The 17,220-nt window shown below is 34.6% G+C and overlaps 1 protein-coding gene across 1 annotated transcript in view; it reads left to right on the plus strand.

Moving 5' to 3' along the window:
- The window catches only part of TMPRSS15 (transmembrane serine protease 15), a 159,958-nt gene that overhangs the window by 119,981 nt on the left and 22,757 nt on the right, over positions 1–17,220 (plus strand). The window contains exons 18-20 of the mRNA XM_074210402.1: positions 5,238–5,348; positions 6,953–7,085; positions 9,247–9,342. Of these exons, the coding sequence (XP_074066503.1) occupies positions 5,238–5,348; positions 6,953–7,085; positions 9,247–9,342 (340 nt within the window). The remainder of the gene's footprint in view (positions 1–5,237; positions 5,349–6,952; positions 7,086–9,246; positions 9,343–17,220) is intronic.

The following is a 17,220-nucleotide window of genomic DNA, read 5'->3' on the forward strand; positions in this document are numbered from 1 at the left end:
AGTATGTTTTCTTGTACAAAATTGTTAGTTACAAAACTTTTACTTTATCCACATCAAAATGGAAACTTTAAGGACTACAGATGGCTTCTCATTTAGTCAGGCAAATCTGTTAAAAATGACAATAAAATTATACTAAAACATTTTAAAAAGAACACAGAGGTTAAATTTAATAATTCTCCTAAAATGAAATTTTGTTTTCTGATTTAAACAAATCTCTTCTTTCCAAACTGTAGAGAACAGTTAATTACACTGATAGTGTTTCTTAGGCATTAGATAAGTTTAAGAATTGCAAATCCACTTATATCTTTCACTATTTTTTCATTTTTTTAAAGTTCTCTTAGCATTCTCCATGGGGTGAAATTATTTCATTTTTCCTATGCTTAAAAAAAATCACTTAAGGAAAATGATAAAAAGTTCTAACTGCTATTTGTATGCAATTTCCACAAAGCTGTTATTCTTATTTGTTCTTTAAAAAATTCTACAAAGTGATAGCCATAAAACCCACTAGAATAATCTGCATTTACAAGAACATTCAACCCAGAATTTGGAAATTCATGGTAAGGAAATTATATTTTATTCATAAATTTATTATCTTTTGAAAAATATTTGTTATTTATTTATTTTTATTATTTTTTAAGTTTTTGAGTTCCAAATTTTCTTCCTTCCTGAAATTCCCCCCTCCACCTTCATTTGGGAATGAAAGCAATTATACATATGAAATCATGTAAAATATATTTTTATATTAGCCATGTTGCACAAAAAAACAAGAAAAATAAAAGAAGTGAAAAATTACTTCAATTTACACTCAGAGTTCATTAGTTCTTTTTTAGAGGTAGGTAACATTTTTTCTGGAATTTTCTTGGTTGGTTATATTTTCAGAGCATCTAGTCTTTGGAGATCACATCTTTCACACTTGATCATCATTACAGTATTCCTGTTACTATGTACAATAATCTCTTGGTTCTATTCCATTGTGCATCAATTCTGAGGTTTTTGCTATCATTTCCTTTGGCACAGTAGTATTCCATCCCAATCTACACCTTTTTTGTCTCTTCTCCAATTAATAAGTATGCTCTCAATTCCCAAGTGTTTGCCACTACAAAAAGAGTTGCTTTAAATATTTTTATACATAGAAGTCATTTTTCTGTTCTTTGATCTCTTTGGGTTTAGAATCATAGTAGGAGTATTGCTGAAAGGGTATGCACAATTTCAAAACATTTGGGCATAGTTTCAAACTGTTCTTTCGAATGATCAGACCAGTCCATAGCTCCATCAATAGTGTTTTAACATCCTTGCATTTCTACAACCCCTCCATCATTTTTCATTTTCTTTTTCTATCATGTTAGCCAATCTAATAGGTTATTTTAATAGTTGTTTTAATTTGTATTTCTCTAATAATTGTTGATTTAAAGCATTTTTTCATGAGTATTGATAGCTTTGATTTCTTCTTCTGATAACCATCTATTCATATCCTTTGATCATTTATCAGTTAGATAGTTCCCCCCTGCTTTTTTTTCTAAATTTGAGTCTGATCTTGATATATTTGAGAATGAGATCTTTATCATAGATATTTGCCTTCATTCATATTTAGCTTTAATTCATTCTAATTTTGATTGCAATGGTTTTTAATTGTGCAAATATTTTTAAAATAATTGTGTAATCAAAATTAACCATTCTACTTTCCATGATCATTGCTATCTTTTATTTCATCATAAACTCTTTCCTAATTCATTAATCTGACAGATAAGAATATCTGTGATCCCTTAATGCTTATGATATTACCCTTTATTCTTAATCATGTACCCATATTGACCTTCTCTTGATATACAATGTGAGATATTGGTCAATGCCAATTTCTGCCAAACTGCTTTCCAGTTTTCCCAGCAATTTTTGTTAAATACTGATTTCTTGCCCTCAAAACTTGGATTTTTTGCTTATCAAAACTAGATTACTATGTATTATGTATAGAATTTATTCCACTGATCTACCACTTTATTTCTAAGCCAGTGCCAGATTGTTATAGTGATAACTGTTGTGTAACATAGTTTGAAAACTGATACCACGAGACCATCTTCTTTTCTAGTCTTTTTATTAGTCCCTTGATAATCTTGACCAGAATTCTTCAGATGAATATTGTTATTATTTTTCTAGATCTATAAAATAACTCTTTGGGTATTTGATTGGAATAGCACTGAATAAGTAATTTAATTTAGGTAGAATTGTCATTTTTGTTATACTGGCTCACTCTACTGATGAATAATTAACATTTCTCCAGCTGTTTAGATTTGTCATTATTTGTGTGAAAAGTATTTTGTAATTGTTTTCAGATGATTACTGGATTTGTCTTGGCAGGTAGATTCCCAAATATTTTATATTATCTGCAATATAATTTGCTGGAATTTCTCTTTTTATCTCATTCAGTTAAATTTTATTGATATATAGAAGTACTGATGATTTCTGTGGGTTTATTTTATGTCCTGCAACTTTACTAAGCTGATTCTCTAGGGTCTTCTAAAATATGATACAGTTTTTCTTATTGGCTGCAAAGAGTGATAGTTTTGTTTCCTAATTGCCTATTCTTGTTCCTTCAATTTCCTTTTCTTGTCTTTCTAGCATAGCAAGCATTTCTAATTTTTAGAGTTTCACCCTTAATTTAATAATAGTGGTGAAACTGGACATCCTCATTTCACCCTTAATTCTTTAGAAAGGCTGCACAAATGCCTCTAAATAGTGTAGGGTGCCATAAATTTCTGCAAATGGAGAGAAAGATTTCTTTCTCTCCTATCTGTCCTTAGCTCTGCAGTCTCATCTTGGTTAGAATTGGGACAACAGGAATATATTTTGAAAGTTTTTTTTAATTTTCTTTTTTTTCTAATAGAAAAGATCTCATCCTTTTCTTGTATTCTAGTGAAAGAACATTGTAAAGGAAACAATTTAATATTAAAATTGATCTGATGCTTGAAATAAAAAGGGCATTTCTTCTGCCAAACCCCTGGATTCATTCAGAATTTTGCTGTGAGGCAGTTAACAGCTGTTGTATCTATTGACATTTCTGCCTCAGGGTCTCTATCCTTCTTTCCCTTTCTGTCTTCTTACCTCACTCAATAAAGTTAAAAGTTATCTGCATGTAGATTTCACAGAGAGGCTTTTCTTTTTACTTGAGAGAGTTTAGAGTGATGTTAATTGTTTTTTAAATGAATAAGATACTACCAATACGTTGCCAATATTTTCAAATCAGGGGTGTTTGAAATAGTAATGTGACATGAGGTGGGCAATATGAGAGAGTACTAGCATTCAATCTCTGGAGAAACCTCAAAATGAATTAAATTTTTCTTCTCATTAAAATTCATTTTTTTAAAAAAATGGTTGGAAAATTTATTGATTTCAGGTTATTCTAACTTCTATTTTACCTTTTAAAATGTGTAAGATTCAATGAATGGTCAAATGTACCAGATATTGGACAGGGTTGTTCAACAGAATAAGCCTGAACTTATTAAATGGCCCTATGGGGCCATTTAGTTTGATAGATTCAGCAAGTACAGACTTAAATCAACTCTGTCTGGATGTTTTTGGCATTTTTTTAATTGCTTAAAATGAATCTGAAAGGACACTGTTCTGGAACAGACTATTCGTGGCGGGATTGAGGCTTATTTAAGCTTTAGTTTACATATCATTAGTGATGGGGATCCATCCCCCTGACTTCAAGTTTAATCAGCAGAAACAGTTTTCAGTTTTGCTAATACTAAAACTCAACATACCTAATGCCCAAGTTATACAACCACTTAAACCTTCACCATAGTTTCCTTCCTCAGTATTCCTTTGCTTCCAAACACTTTCTGGTATTTTAGAACCTGATACCATTCTAGACCTTAACTGAGACTTTAGACAAAGAGGTTGATCAGAACACTTAGAACAGATATATCAATAGGCAAGTTTCTTGCTTCCTTGAAGCTAAAGAGCTAAAGAGAAAGGACGCAGGATTTTTTTGGGGGGAGGGGGGAGAAGAATCCTAATCTTAACTCAGGTATTCAGCTAGAATTAGAGGAGGTTCTCCCATTGAAGCATGAGGTTTTTTAGTCAAGCCCATGCTTGTGAATACTGAATGATAGTGCTGTGCTCCTCAGCACCTCCTTTTTTAATTTATGCCTTAGTTTTGGACAATAGTTTATAGCTAATATATTATTCAGGTACAAAAGACAGACAGACATTACAGAACAAAAAAATCCAGGAAACACTAACTTGTTTCTGTAGATCTCTCAATTTGGACCTCAGAAGTACCAAACTGTTATTTTTACCAGGTCTCTTCCTGAATTGGTGAATTCATCAGGAAATGATTGGAAAGTTCTTAGAAATAGGAATCTGCAAGGCTTCGGTCATTCAATCCTATTTAAAGTTGCCAGATTTGTTCTATGAATTTCTTTATCAATTTGACTAGTTAACACTACTAAGCTAAGATGAATTTGAAAAAAGATTACATTGCACTCAGAGTGCAATGTATTTCATCAGCAGTGGATAGAAAATGTGTCAGTCATAATTTAACAAGCATAAAACAAATAAAAGAAAGTATACAGAAAAAGGACAGGGTATTTGTTAAAAGAAAATATATATCACTTGCTACATACAAGTGATATAGGTAAGAGAGTTATCTACTTAGTAGAGCTAGTTTCACTAAGTCAAAGAGTCCATCAGATCAGACAAAGAAGAAGCCCTGAAATTCTTAAGGCTCTGAAATCCTCCACTTTAAGCAATTGAATCTTTTGGTTCAGATACAGGGAGAAAAAGAGACAATAAAGGACTGATCTTCTGACTTATGGGAGGTGTAATATAGAAAAATTGTTAATAAAGAAAAAAATAGTTATGTTCCTCCAGAAATGTACTTTCAAATCACGATGATATTGCTTCAACCAACAGCCATCATTGGATCAAATATATATACTAAAGCAATGCTCTTATTTTAAAGTAATAAAGAGGATTTTTTATTTTTATTTATATTTTTGCTTTAAAAATCTGTTTTAGGGGCGGCTAGGTGGCGTAGTGGATAAAGCACCGGCCCTGGAGTCAGGAGTACCTGGGTTCAAATCCAGTCTCAGACACTTAATAATTACCTAGCCGTGTGGCCTTGGGCAAGCCACTTAACCCCGTTTGCCTTGCAAAAACCTAAAAAAAAAAAATTAAAAAAATAAAAATCTGTTTTAAGATAAATCTATTGACTAAATGGTTTTTTTTTCCTCTCATAGAACCCTGCAAGCAAAATGAATTTCAGTGTGTGAATGGAGAGTGCATTCCAACTGTTAATGTTTGTGATAATTATCAACATTGTACTGATGGTTCAGATGAAGTAAAATGTGGTATGTATTTTTATTAGCAAGGAGAAGGAAAGTCTCTTATAAGATTCTTTAATAATATTTTATAAAGGAAGATGATATTTATATAAATTTTTTGATGTCAAGCTCTCTTTAGAGACTTTTGCAAATACTATCTCATTTGATCTTCACATCAGTCCCATTTTCACCCCATTTTACAGTTGAAAAAACTAAAGCACACAGAAGTAGTATGACATGCCCACAAGTCACATAGCTAGCTAATATGTTTCTGAGCCAGATTTGAATTCAGGTCTTCTTAACTTCAGGTCTGGCAGTGCTCTAGATATTTTGAGCCATCTCTCTGCCTCTGCAAATAAATGTACCATCTATTGATTTTCAGTGATAGTACTGAGAGGAAGGAGAAAGTGTTGGAATTTTGTTTCATGTTCTCCTGTGCATGAGAATATCTCAGGGGTCTATCAGCTTTTTGTCCTTTCTATGTGACAGAGAAAGTTGCATCGTGGTGCCTTCTTTGATTCCTAAACCTTCTCCAAGTGACTCTTTTAATCTTTAGAAATGATAGCATTTTGAATTAGAAGAAAGGTCTACCACCTTAGTTTAAACATGAGCCCCCAAGGCCCAGAGAGGTTAAATGATTTTCCTAGGTTTGTACTGTTAAGTAGCAGATTCAGTAATACACTCCTTACATAGATGAGTAAAATCAAATGACCCCGTGGATGGAGCACCAGTCCTAGAGTCTTGAGGACCTGAGTTCAAATTTAACCTCAGTCACTTGACATTTACTAGCTGTGTGACCTTGAGCAAACTACTTATCTCAGTTTACCTCACATCCTGGGTCATCTCCAGTCCTGATTCATATCTGGCCACTGGACTCACTTGACTCTGGAGGAGAAAGTGGGGCTGGTAACTTAGCACATCAGCCCCCTCACTCAACTCCAATTCATCTGCTTGTCATGATATCGCCTCCCTGATAACATGTTCTTTTTCAAGAACAATGGGAAAAAAGATTAAATGCAGGATAATTGGTTGAGGCAGAAAACACTAAACCCTTAGAGGAATTACAAAAGAGGACACAGAGTGTGGAAGAGCAGAGATCAGAGTTCATGTGAGTAAAGATAATTATTAGGAAAACCTTAACTTTGCAGGGCAGCTAGGTGTCACAGTGGAGTCAGGCCCTGGAGTCAGGAGGACCTGAGTTCAAATTTGCCCTCAGACACTTAATAATTATCAAACGGTGTGGACTTGGAAAAGTGATATAATTCCACCATCTTGCAAAAAGTAAAAGAAAAGCTTAACTTTATGAGAAATGTTTAATTAAGAATGCCCTTGAACCTTAGTTTTCTCCCTTTTGGAGATAAAAATTCTATATGTATCATCTGATCTTTACTTTTCACTTTTGTAGCTATTTGCCTCAGGTAGTCTGCTTGCTAATCTCCAGCACCTTTGATTTTCTCTGTCTCCTCTCATTTTTAGAATCTCATGTAAAGAGCTCCATCTCACACAATTCAGTTCAAATAGATATAGTCAATTGTTAATTTATATTTGCTGGAAAATGTCCTGGGTTTTTTTTTTTTCAGTTTGGGGATATTATTTACTGCCACAGTAATACTGTGTCTCTTTTCCTTTAGTTCAGCTGGTCAATGGCACACTGAGTATGGATGGCTTAGTACAGTTCAGAATTCAAAACATATGGCATGAAGTTTGTGCAGATAACTGGAGCAACCAGCTTTCAAATGATGTTTGCCACTTGCTAGGATTAGGGTAAGTAATGTTATTCACTGACACTCTTGATAACCATCCTTGGATTTCAGTGGTTTGAAATATTTGCCCTCCCTACTTCTTTCCGTTGTTGATCAAATATATGAAAATGTTAAAATGCAAACATAAAATATGAATATTATTATTGCCTTAATTTAAGGAAATCAATGTTCAACTTACATTTTGTCTGTCATCTAAATATTATGTATATATGTGTGTGCAATTTCCTTTTCTCCTTATTTCTAAGACATGAATTCTTAACAAATTTGTAATTGTAGACCCTTTAGTCAATCTGCTGAAGTGTCAATGGATTCCTTCTTAGAATAATTTTTTAAAAGTATAAAATAAAATATATTGAATTTCAAAGAAAATTAATTATATTAGAATTAGTATTATCAAGATATCAAAAAGATAGTTGAGAACTTCTGCTGTCTTAAATGAGAGTATCTGCATACTTTCATTTAAGATAGATTTTTAAATGACTTGCTATTTCCGAAAGTTCTAATACGTGTTGACAATTCAAGGAGTGCTATAAAAGAAAACAATATCCTTACTCTTTCTGCATATCACTGCCCTAATATTCTTTTTTTAAGATTGTCTATTCCTGAAATTTCAATTTGTTCATTTAGTCTTTTCTTTAGGGACAGAAAATCATATTAGGATAAAATTATAGCCCACATCTTCTTCCAATTAATGAGCTTCTTCCTATCTTTGAACTTAGTGTACTCCTCTATAAAAATCCAAGAAAATGGACAGAACCATTTTTTAAACCTATATCTTGCCATTTGAAGTTTCTAACTCTTTTAATGTACATATATTCTTCCTATCTTCTATGGTGACAGAAAATTAAACTACAAATCTATACAGAGAGATCTTCTGGCAGGAAACTTGACATTTAAAATAAGAGTTTGTTTTGTATATAAAGTACTCTCTTAGATAGTGGATCTGGAAACAAAAGTTGTCTATTTGAGATATTCAAGTATATTCCTATATCAAAGTTGCTATCATCTAAAACAAAACTCTTGAACAAGCATCCTGACTTTGATAGGATCAAGCTTAGGTCTTCTGTTATTAGTATTATCCTTTGACCATTTATCAATTGGAAAATAGTTCTTTTTTCCTTGTTAATTTGACTCAGGTCTTATATATATTAGACCTTTATCAGAGTAACTTACTGCAAAGATTTTTTTCTCAGCTTCCTGTTTTTGTTCTCATTTAGCTGCATTGGGATTTTTGTGCAGAAACTTTTTGAATTTTAGGAAATAAAAAATTATTCATTTTGCCTCCTATGATTATTTGGTCATAAACTTCCATATTCATAGATATGACTGGCAATATCTTCAATGGGCTACTAATTTTCTTATATATCATGTTTTTGATGTTATCACCTAAACAATGAACCCATTTTAAGCTTATCTTTATATACAAAGTGAGAGGTTAGTTTATATATACCTAGTTTCTGCCAGTCTTCTTATGTTTTCCAAAGTTTTTGTTTAATGGTGGGTTTTTGCCCCAAAACTGGCATCTTTGGATTTATCAAACACTACATTTTTTTTATATCTGTATATTATATACCTAATCTGTTCTACTGAACAACGCCAAAAGTAATTTAATATTTCAAATTTTGTGTGTCTTCTCACCTATGTGAATAGTCCAAACATATATTGCAGCCTCTCTCTTCTTTATAAAACTATTAAAGAATTGTGGCAAAAGGAAAGGAATGCAAACAAAAGGAAATGAAAAGAAAGCAAAAAAGAAGATAGGAGAAAAAGAAGTAAAAAGAGAGGAAAAGAATTATTATTTTGTAGCCACACTTTTAGTGTGGCTTTCCTGAATTTAGCTAAGCTATTTAATGAAAATAGACTCATAAAATTCATTACCAGACCAAGCCCACATTCAAAGATTATCTTTTATAGTAGGAGCTATTAAACTGACATTCAGCCATTATAGCCTTTGAAAAACCTAGGTCAATTCTGCCCTAATGAGTTATTAGAGTAGAATTTATTGAAGAATTTAAAAGGTAGTATGTCAAAAAAATCTAAATGTTTTCTTGCATGAAAAATTACTTATTGCCTCTTCATTACCAGAAGTATTTCTTTGTCAATGTTCATTCACCATTCAAAAAAATTAATACATAAATGGATTATACATTTTGTTTTTTCAGAAATGTGAATACATCATCACAATTTTTATCAACTGGTGGTGGACCATTTGTCAAACTAAGTATAGATTTTAATGGCAGTTTAAACCTGATACCCAGGTAGGTTATATAAATGTATTCATCAACTCAAATAGATAACCAAATTAATCTCATATGAAAATGAGATCTGGGATAAATGAATTAGAATTTATTAAAAACAAGTAGCTAATATCATTAAAAGAGAATGAGTAAAAAAAAAGTTTAATTGATGTTATACTCACTCCAGTGGGATATATAACTAACCATTCACACTTTCTTATACTTTGTGATTTGAGACTGTCCTGATGTAAATACATCATAGATTTGTGGATCCACCAAATAAGCTAGAGGTTCTCTTCTTTCTCTATATGTTTTAACATTTCATGAGTATCATGAATACGCTATACTGAGTATCAGTATAGCACTTGGGCTGTATGACTTTTATTCCAAATTACTGCTACATGAATATTCCAACACCATTTCTAACTGTATATTTTCTGGATAATAATATATCATTGCTGGTAATGTTATAGTTTACTTATACTCATCCATCATTATTACTGAGAAGGATATGATTATTTAAAAGATATCATTGCATTAGGAAGAAGTTTGGATAATTGAAAGAGCTACATCGTTTACCAAATCCAATCCAATTGATCTCTCCTTTTCCCTGGCTAGAGAGGAGTTAGTTTCAGATCAGAATCACTGAGGCTCTGTAAAGTTACTGCTTCAGAATGAGATCCTAATGTCCAAGTACAGGAGAGGTTGGGGTGAAGAAAGTTGTCAGAAGTTGGGCAGTTCTCTTAAGAGATGGATGTAAAGAGGGAGAAAATTTAGAGGGAGGTTGATAAGATACCCATGTCATTCTAAAGTTAACCTTTGTGGCATCCATATTAGTGGGTGAACATGATTCAGTTTTACTGAGAAGGGGTGAACAGGACTTCAAGCTATTCAGAGAGGACTCAAGTCTGTCTGGGCATGATTTAGAGGTATTAAGACAGTCTGGTAAGAATAGCTGTTCTGCGTGATCTCGTGTCTTCTTCAATGGCTATGCAAGGTTGCTGTTGTGCCAAGGGAAGAGAGTTGGTATCAGCAGGTGGGCTCAGGCAAGTGCAAAAGGCTGTTATTGAGGATGAATGGTACTCAGAGGCTGTCCATTTTCCTGCCCCTTACAACTCTCCCATCTTAGGGGAAAGTTGATCTAGGTGCAGTTGTAGAGCCCTTTACCCCACCAAACTTGAAAGTATTCCTAGGGTCCAGAAAAGGTAGTAGAAAACAACCACTATGGCCATCTTGCAGGGATAGTAAGTATTTAAATGCCCACCATGTGCCAGACAATGTGTTAATTGGTTGGCAATAGAGACAAAAGACAGTCCCTGCCATCAGGAGTTGTACTTGTAGTCTAAAGGTTGAGACAACATGAAAACAAACATTTATAAACAAGTTATATACATGATAAATTGGATATTATCTATTATACAAGAGAAAAAGCACTACAACTAAAGAGGAGTAAGAAATCTACTTCCTCTATAAGGTGAGATTATAGCTGGAACTTGAAAATAGATAGCCAGAGAGAAAATGTTGAATCTGAAGATAGAGTGTCCAATGGAAAGAATAGCCAGTAGGCCAATGTCTAGGTCTCAGAATAAATGAAGAATACAATGTGTAAGAAGACTGGTAAGGAACTGTAGGAAGGATATGAAATATCAAATAGAGTTTTATGTTTGGTCCTGGAAGTGATAGGGAGCCACTGCAGTTACTTGAGGATGATATGGTCAGACTTGTGCTTTAGGAAGATCAATTTGATAACTGAGAGGAAAAATGGATAGAAGTTGGTAGAGATCAACCAGAAAGTTAATGCAACAATCTGAGAATAAGGTGTTGAAGTCCTTCTCCAGGATGGCAGCAACATCAAGTGAGAAATTCCAAACTAAAAGACCAAGGATAGACAGGATAGTGAAGGTTTTCCTTTCTTAGCCACTTAATATAGAGGGGAGAGGGTACCAGAAATTCCAGGGTACCAAACAAGTACACAGACAAATCTAAAATCGGAGGTTGATGGTGATGTCCTTGATTTAGATTGGATGAGACTTTAAATGACTAGAGGTCAGAGTCATTACATTCTATAAGCTAGCTGCTACTGCTGCTGTCTTCCAAAGTCTGGGACTCATTAAGGATCCTAAAGAAGAAACATCCCTCTCTGGAAAAAATTTGGTATTCAGTAGGCTTCCTTCATACTTTAATTCATTATCCCCCCCCCCAAGTGAAAGCTTTAACTTCATGGAGTTCCTTTTAGGTTCTAAACCATCACCATTCTTCTTAACTTTCTGAATTTTCCTAAAGTCCAAACTCACATCAGGAAAAGGACCATGGAGGTTTTCTTTACAGCCATCATTCCCTAGACCACTAAATACAGAAAACTTAGGTGATTTTAAAAGGAGTTTACTTGTAGGTGAATATAAAATTTCAAGTGCTGTTAAAGAAAGTATAGCATCAGGTAAAAAAAAAAGAAAAGTCACATTTTAAATGGGTCTTATCGTTTAATCCAGACACTAAATATCAACTCATTTGCTCAATAACAACTCTTCTTAAACTCTCTCAAACAAACTTTTTTTCTTTTAAATCTTGGTTTTCTTGCTAACCTACTTCACTTACTAACCAACATAATGGAAATCACTAGTTAGGTCCACCATTTGCAACCCTGTAGAATCTACTTCTCTGGACCAAAATATGACAAATAGGAATCTGATCCCTAGGCAGACTGTCATAATTCAACTCCCCAATTCTATCATACTTAATCACTGGTAATGGTTTGGGAAATTCTATCCTGACCACTCCCCCCAAAAAAATTCACAGAAGATCTCTGCCCTACAAAGATCTTAAAGTTACATCTTTCAGAATGCTGGAACTTCATCTTTCAAATTTACCCCTTTCAAACTCCCCTTTTGTTAAAGGCACAGTTCTAAAGCCAGTGTCTTTTTAATTCAAGTTTTATGTTGGAATGAAATGAAGCACTCTTGAGGACTGAACATTACAAAGGATAATATAGCAATGAGATATAATAAAGACATACAGCAAGGATAAGAGCTTAGTTTCTTTGAATGCATCACTATTCCCACCCCCCACCCCCCCACCCCAATCCATTTCCATCTCTCACCCCAACCTTGTCTCCATCTGAAAAAGCATCTGATCAGCCAGCCATCAGGGTATAGACAATCACATGGTCTTGAGCATCTACCAAGTCTATGAGGCATTGAACCCACTTGACTTGGGCTTCTTGGTACTGACCCTACATCAGAAACTATATCAGAGAAGCTGGGGCCAATCAGGTTGTGTGAAAGGTGGAAGCTTTATCAGGAAGGCAACTAGGGAAACTTGGGTCTAAAGAAGTGCATAGGGAGAAAGCTATGTCAAGATAAGGGGAAATGTGTCAGGAAACTGCTGCCTAGGACATATTTTCCCTTGCTAGAAAAGTCATAATCCTTTTCTAAAGGAGCTTCTATCATTTAAATGATTAGACTGTCCTCCTACCATGCTAATTCTAAGATAGGAAGAGGAAGATAAAGGGAAAAAACAAAAAACAAACAAAAAAAGTGAAGTACAAAACTGAGAAACTTCAAGCCTTTCCTTCAACCTTCAGAAAGACTAAGTTTCAAAATCCTCAGTTTGGCCTATATGAAGAGTGATTATCTATCTTCGAAATTCAGTGAATCTCCCAATGCAAAGTGGTAATGTTGAACCAGAGCAGCAATAAGAACAACAGAACCATAGCACAGAGCTAGCACCCAGTCAGAGTCAGATTTCTTCTCCTGATATGACGTGGTAATGATAAGTAGGAACAGTTCCTGGAATGTCAAGCTCTTCAAATGAACACTTCTGATAGTCAACAATTCTTCATCCCACATGAGAGTCCTTGGTAGTAAAGTGACAAAGAAGTTCTAAGTCTTTTGCACACAATCTCTCTCAGATCTAAGTTTCTCTATACCACACTTCCCACTTAACTATTACCTGACCCCACTTGTCAAAAACTCCCTTCCTGAAAATTTCATCATAAGAATGGTACAAAATCTTTATCTCCTTAGAGGACTCAGTGAGATACCTTTCCCCTTCTTCCACAAATGACAAAATAAGAGTCCAGTAACTCAGAATTACTAAATTAACTAAGGGATCTCTTTTCTTCCTAGTAAACATTCAACACAAAGCAACAGTTTCACTTTCCCTATTCCATTAGAAAGTAAGATGTCTCCCACACAAGACACCAAGATGCCTCCTAACAATTCTAACCCTTGTTTCCCCAAGACTTTTCTGGGAGGGAGTTCATAGAATAAGGAAAAGGGGTCTGCCAATTGAAGGCTACTTGAGCTACTTCTGCAGTGTGTATAATGCCCTCTGTGAAGACAAGAACTTTGAAGTGAAGAAGGGCTGAAGAGAATCAGTCAGAACTATGTCCAAAAACAATATATTCTCACAATATATCTCTCCTAGAGCCAGATCCAAAACCCCCCTGGCCTTCCCCCTTTCAAGGTAGCAGCAATTTGTCATGGACATATACAACTGCTCTTCAAGATAGGAAAGTTCCATTATGCTGAAGTGGTGAATAGGTTGCAGACTCCTTGGGTAAGGAATAGTTGTCTTGTCCTTGGGGAGAAGGGTCATATGGTCCTGTGTCTGGGCTACCCCATCCTTTGTTTTCATTGAATTCAGTATCTGCTTTAGGGTCTTTTTTTCTTCCCCAAATCTTGCCCTCATACTAGTTGTACACACCATATATTCTGATACTCCATCCAAAATTCTAAATTCCCATGTCCACAATTTGCTCATTCCCCTGTCCATCTCAGAAAAGTCATAACCTTGATCTTGCCATTACCCATAAATATTTCTCATTCATGCCTATGAACTCTGAAATCCCTTCATCTGATCATAATCTTTTATCATTCAGTCTTTCCCTCTGACTGACAAATCTTAACCCTGCTCTTCATATTCACAATGATCTCCAATGATTACTACATATATCACTTCCTTCTTTTCCTTTACACTAATATACCATTGTTCCCCATGTTTATCCCCTGGTATCCCCTGATACTCTCTTCTCTTGAGAATTTTGATTATTTGTCCTAATTTGGCTATTTGGCTTAACAGGAATCATGAACTGCTAAGTCTCAACCTTGGATTTTCTCATAATTTGCTCTTTGAATCTGTTCTCATAATTCTGAACAGATTTGGAGAAAGTCATGAAACTATATTGACTGAAACCACTACAGATTAATGTTACATAAATTTAACTGGATCCTCAGTCACAAGGAAATCCTTTTATGCCTCAATAATGAATTTGCTATCCCACTCAACACAGCAGCTATTCAAAATCTTTTCTTTATTTTTATTATATTTATTTTTTAAAGTAGTAAAAATCTGCCTATTCTCCCTCCCTCATTCAGTTGAGAATAAAAGTGTTGTGATTGAAGTTAAGATAAACTGAGACAAGGTTCGAAGCATATTCAATTTATTGCTAAGGCTAGCAATTACCAATACAAGGAATATCTCAACTTGGTCAGTCAAAAGACCATGAGGCAGGGCTTTGTATAGTTTTGGGAAGTAAATGAGAACAAAAAACATGGACCATAAAATAATATGATTGATTCCAATCTCTGAAGTATCATAGATGATGGAAAACATTTGTGGGAAAAGGGGGAAGAATTTATTCTGTTTGGAATGCAGATTAGCAACAATGACTCCTTTCATCTAGTTGCTAGGTTGTATCTAGCTGCATGATTAGGTAGAGTCAGCAATATGGGTCTAGACTTTCTTTAAGGATTGATAATATTGTGGCTAAAGGACACTCCTGGCATCTATCTGCATCTTATAAGCCTTGTTAGTGAGTTGGCAGTTCTTCTCTTAATTGAACTTTGGCAGTAAGATGTGTAGGAACAATATATTCCTTTAATTAAAATGATTTATGGGACATCTTAGCTAAGAAAGGATAGCTGAACTTCTGAACTTAACTCAGAGGGGGAAAAACATGGCTTAGGCAATTTTACAATATAATAGGAGTGATATAGAATAGAAACAATTACAAAATGGAATCAGAATCAATTTGATTTTTTTCAGAAGTAAAACAAAATCACTGTTACAAATTGTATATTCAAAAAATTCCTAGTTTCTTCATTGACCATGGACCCCCAAAATGTCTCATTCGGTGCTAAGCCCTTTGCATCCCAATCTGAAGAGGGGTAACATGTTTAATCATTACTACTCTGGAATTGTGGTTAGTAATCACACTCCTAATACTTCTGAAATGACTTGGTATTATTTAAACCAATTGCTGTTATTGATTAATTGTTCTCCCAATTCTATTCACTTCTTCTGGATCCGTTCATTTAATTCTTTCCTTATCTGAGTTCTGAAAGTTTATGATCTGGATTTGTTTCTATGCAATAGCAAATTGCTGTTTGGTCCAACCACCAGAAGCCAGATGTGAAACTGTTGGTTCAGAATGACGGAAATGCAAGCTCCACTTTGTTCTGAAATTCTTGACCTGGTTGTTCCTCTGCAGACTTCAGAGTTATGCTGCTGCTGCTTGCTTCTAAACCTATTCCTCTCTTAGCACACTGTGTAGGTGCCCCTTACCCAGGAACACCATCTTCAGGCACAATTCACAAGAGGTACCCTGTGGTTGTCCCATAGACAGCCCTTATCAGTCCACCCCGATAATGTGATCTGGAATTGGGGAAAAGGCAATAAACGTTCCTTTAGTACCCATTGTAGTTGAGTTGCCAAAGTATGGATTTGACTTGCCCTGGTATGAATTAAGGATCTCTTCTTGCCCTTGGGCTCAGACTCTCTTTGAATGCAAGAATACCCTTCACAAGTTCTCTTGGTCAGATGTCATACCATGTTCATAGACCACTCTATCTCCCTGTCAGCCTGAACTAGAAAAATGACTCACTATGGCTTTGTCTTAGATTGTCCCATCAGAATTAGTTCTAGTGCATTTTCTAGATCCATTTTAGAGGAATTTGATGGGGGCTAGTGAAGAATCCACTATACTCCATCATTCTACTCCTTCATTTTTACTCTGCTTCCTATTTCAAATCTTTTCATTCCTCCTTGAACCTCCCACGACTCCTGATCCTTCCACTCTTTAAACTGAGAAACTTGCCTTAAATTTCATTGGGGAAAGAAAAAATGAGACCATTTGCTAAGCAAGAATGGTTTCTCATCACCATCATCTCATTCCCTTAGACTGACCACTGGGCCTCAAATCAGAAAGACCTGAATTCAAATCCATTCTCAGATAAATGTCTAGTTATGTGATCCTGGGCTAGTCACTTAACCTCTGTTTCCTCAGTGGTAAAATAGTAATAAATAATAGTAGCAACTACCTCACAAGTTATAAGATAATATTTACAAAAAGTACTTAGCACAGTGTCTAATAAACCATAGGTATCATATAAATGCTTATTCCTTTACCTTTTTCATACCTTTCCCTTACCTTAATGGTAGTATCTTACATCTGAGTTTACCTCAACTTATCATAGATAGACCAACAGATGGACAGAGAGGCCGACCAACTGACAGCCAGGTAGATAGATATAAAATATGTATGTATAATGTGCACACCGGATTTTTGCATGTTGCCTGTCCTATTAATATATGAGCTTCTTGAGTGTAGGAACCATTTTTGCTACAGTTTTTTAAACCATTAGCACTTAGTGAAGTACCTGGCATACTGTAAGAACTTGATAAATGTCTGTTGACTGACTGACTGCCACTAACCTCAGTTTTCTCATCCATATATTCAAGGGATTTTAATAAATTTTTTTACAATCCCTTCTGTCTCTAGTATGTTGTGATTTCATGACATATAGCCATATTTTACCCACTTGACACAAATGTATATCCATAGTGATATATAATTACATGTGTCTTTGTATATATGTGTATATCCCTGCATTGGAGTAT

The sequence above is a fragment of the Macrotis lagotis genome, chromosome 1 (genome assembly GCF_037893015.1).
Source record: "Macrotis lagotis isolate mMagLag1 chromosome 1, bilby.v1.9.chrom.fasta, whole genome shotgun sequence".
In the NCBI taxonomy this organism is placed as follows: Eukaryota; Metazoa; Chordata; class Mammalia; order Peramelemorphia; family Peramelidae; genus Macrotis; species Macrotis lagotis.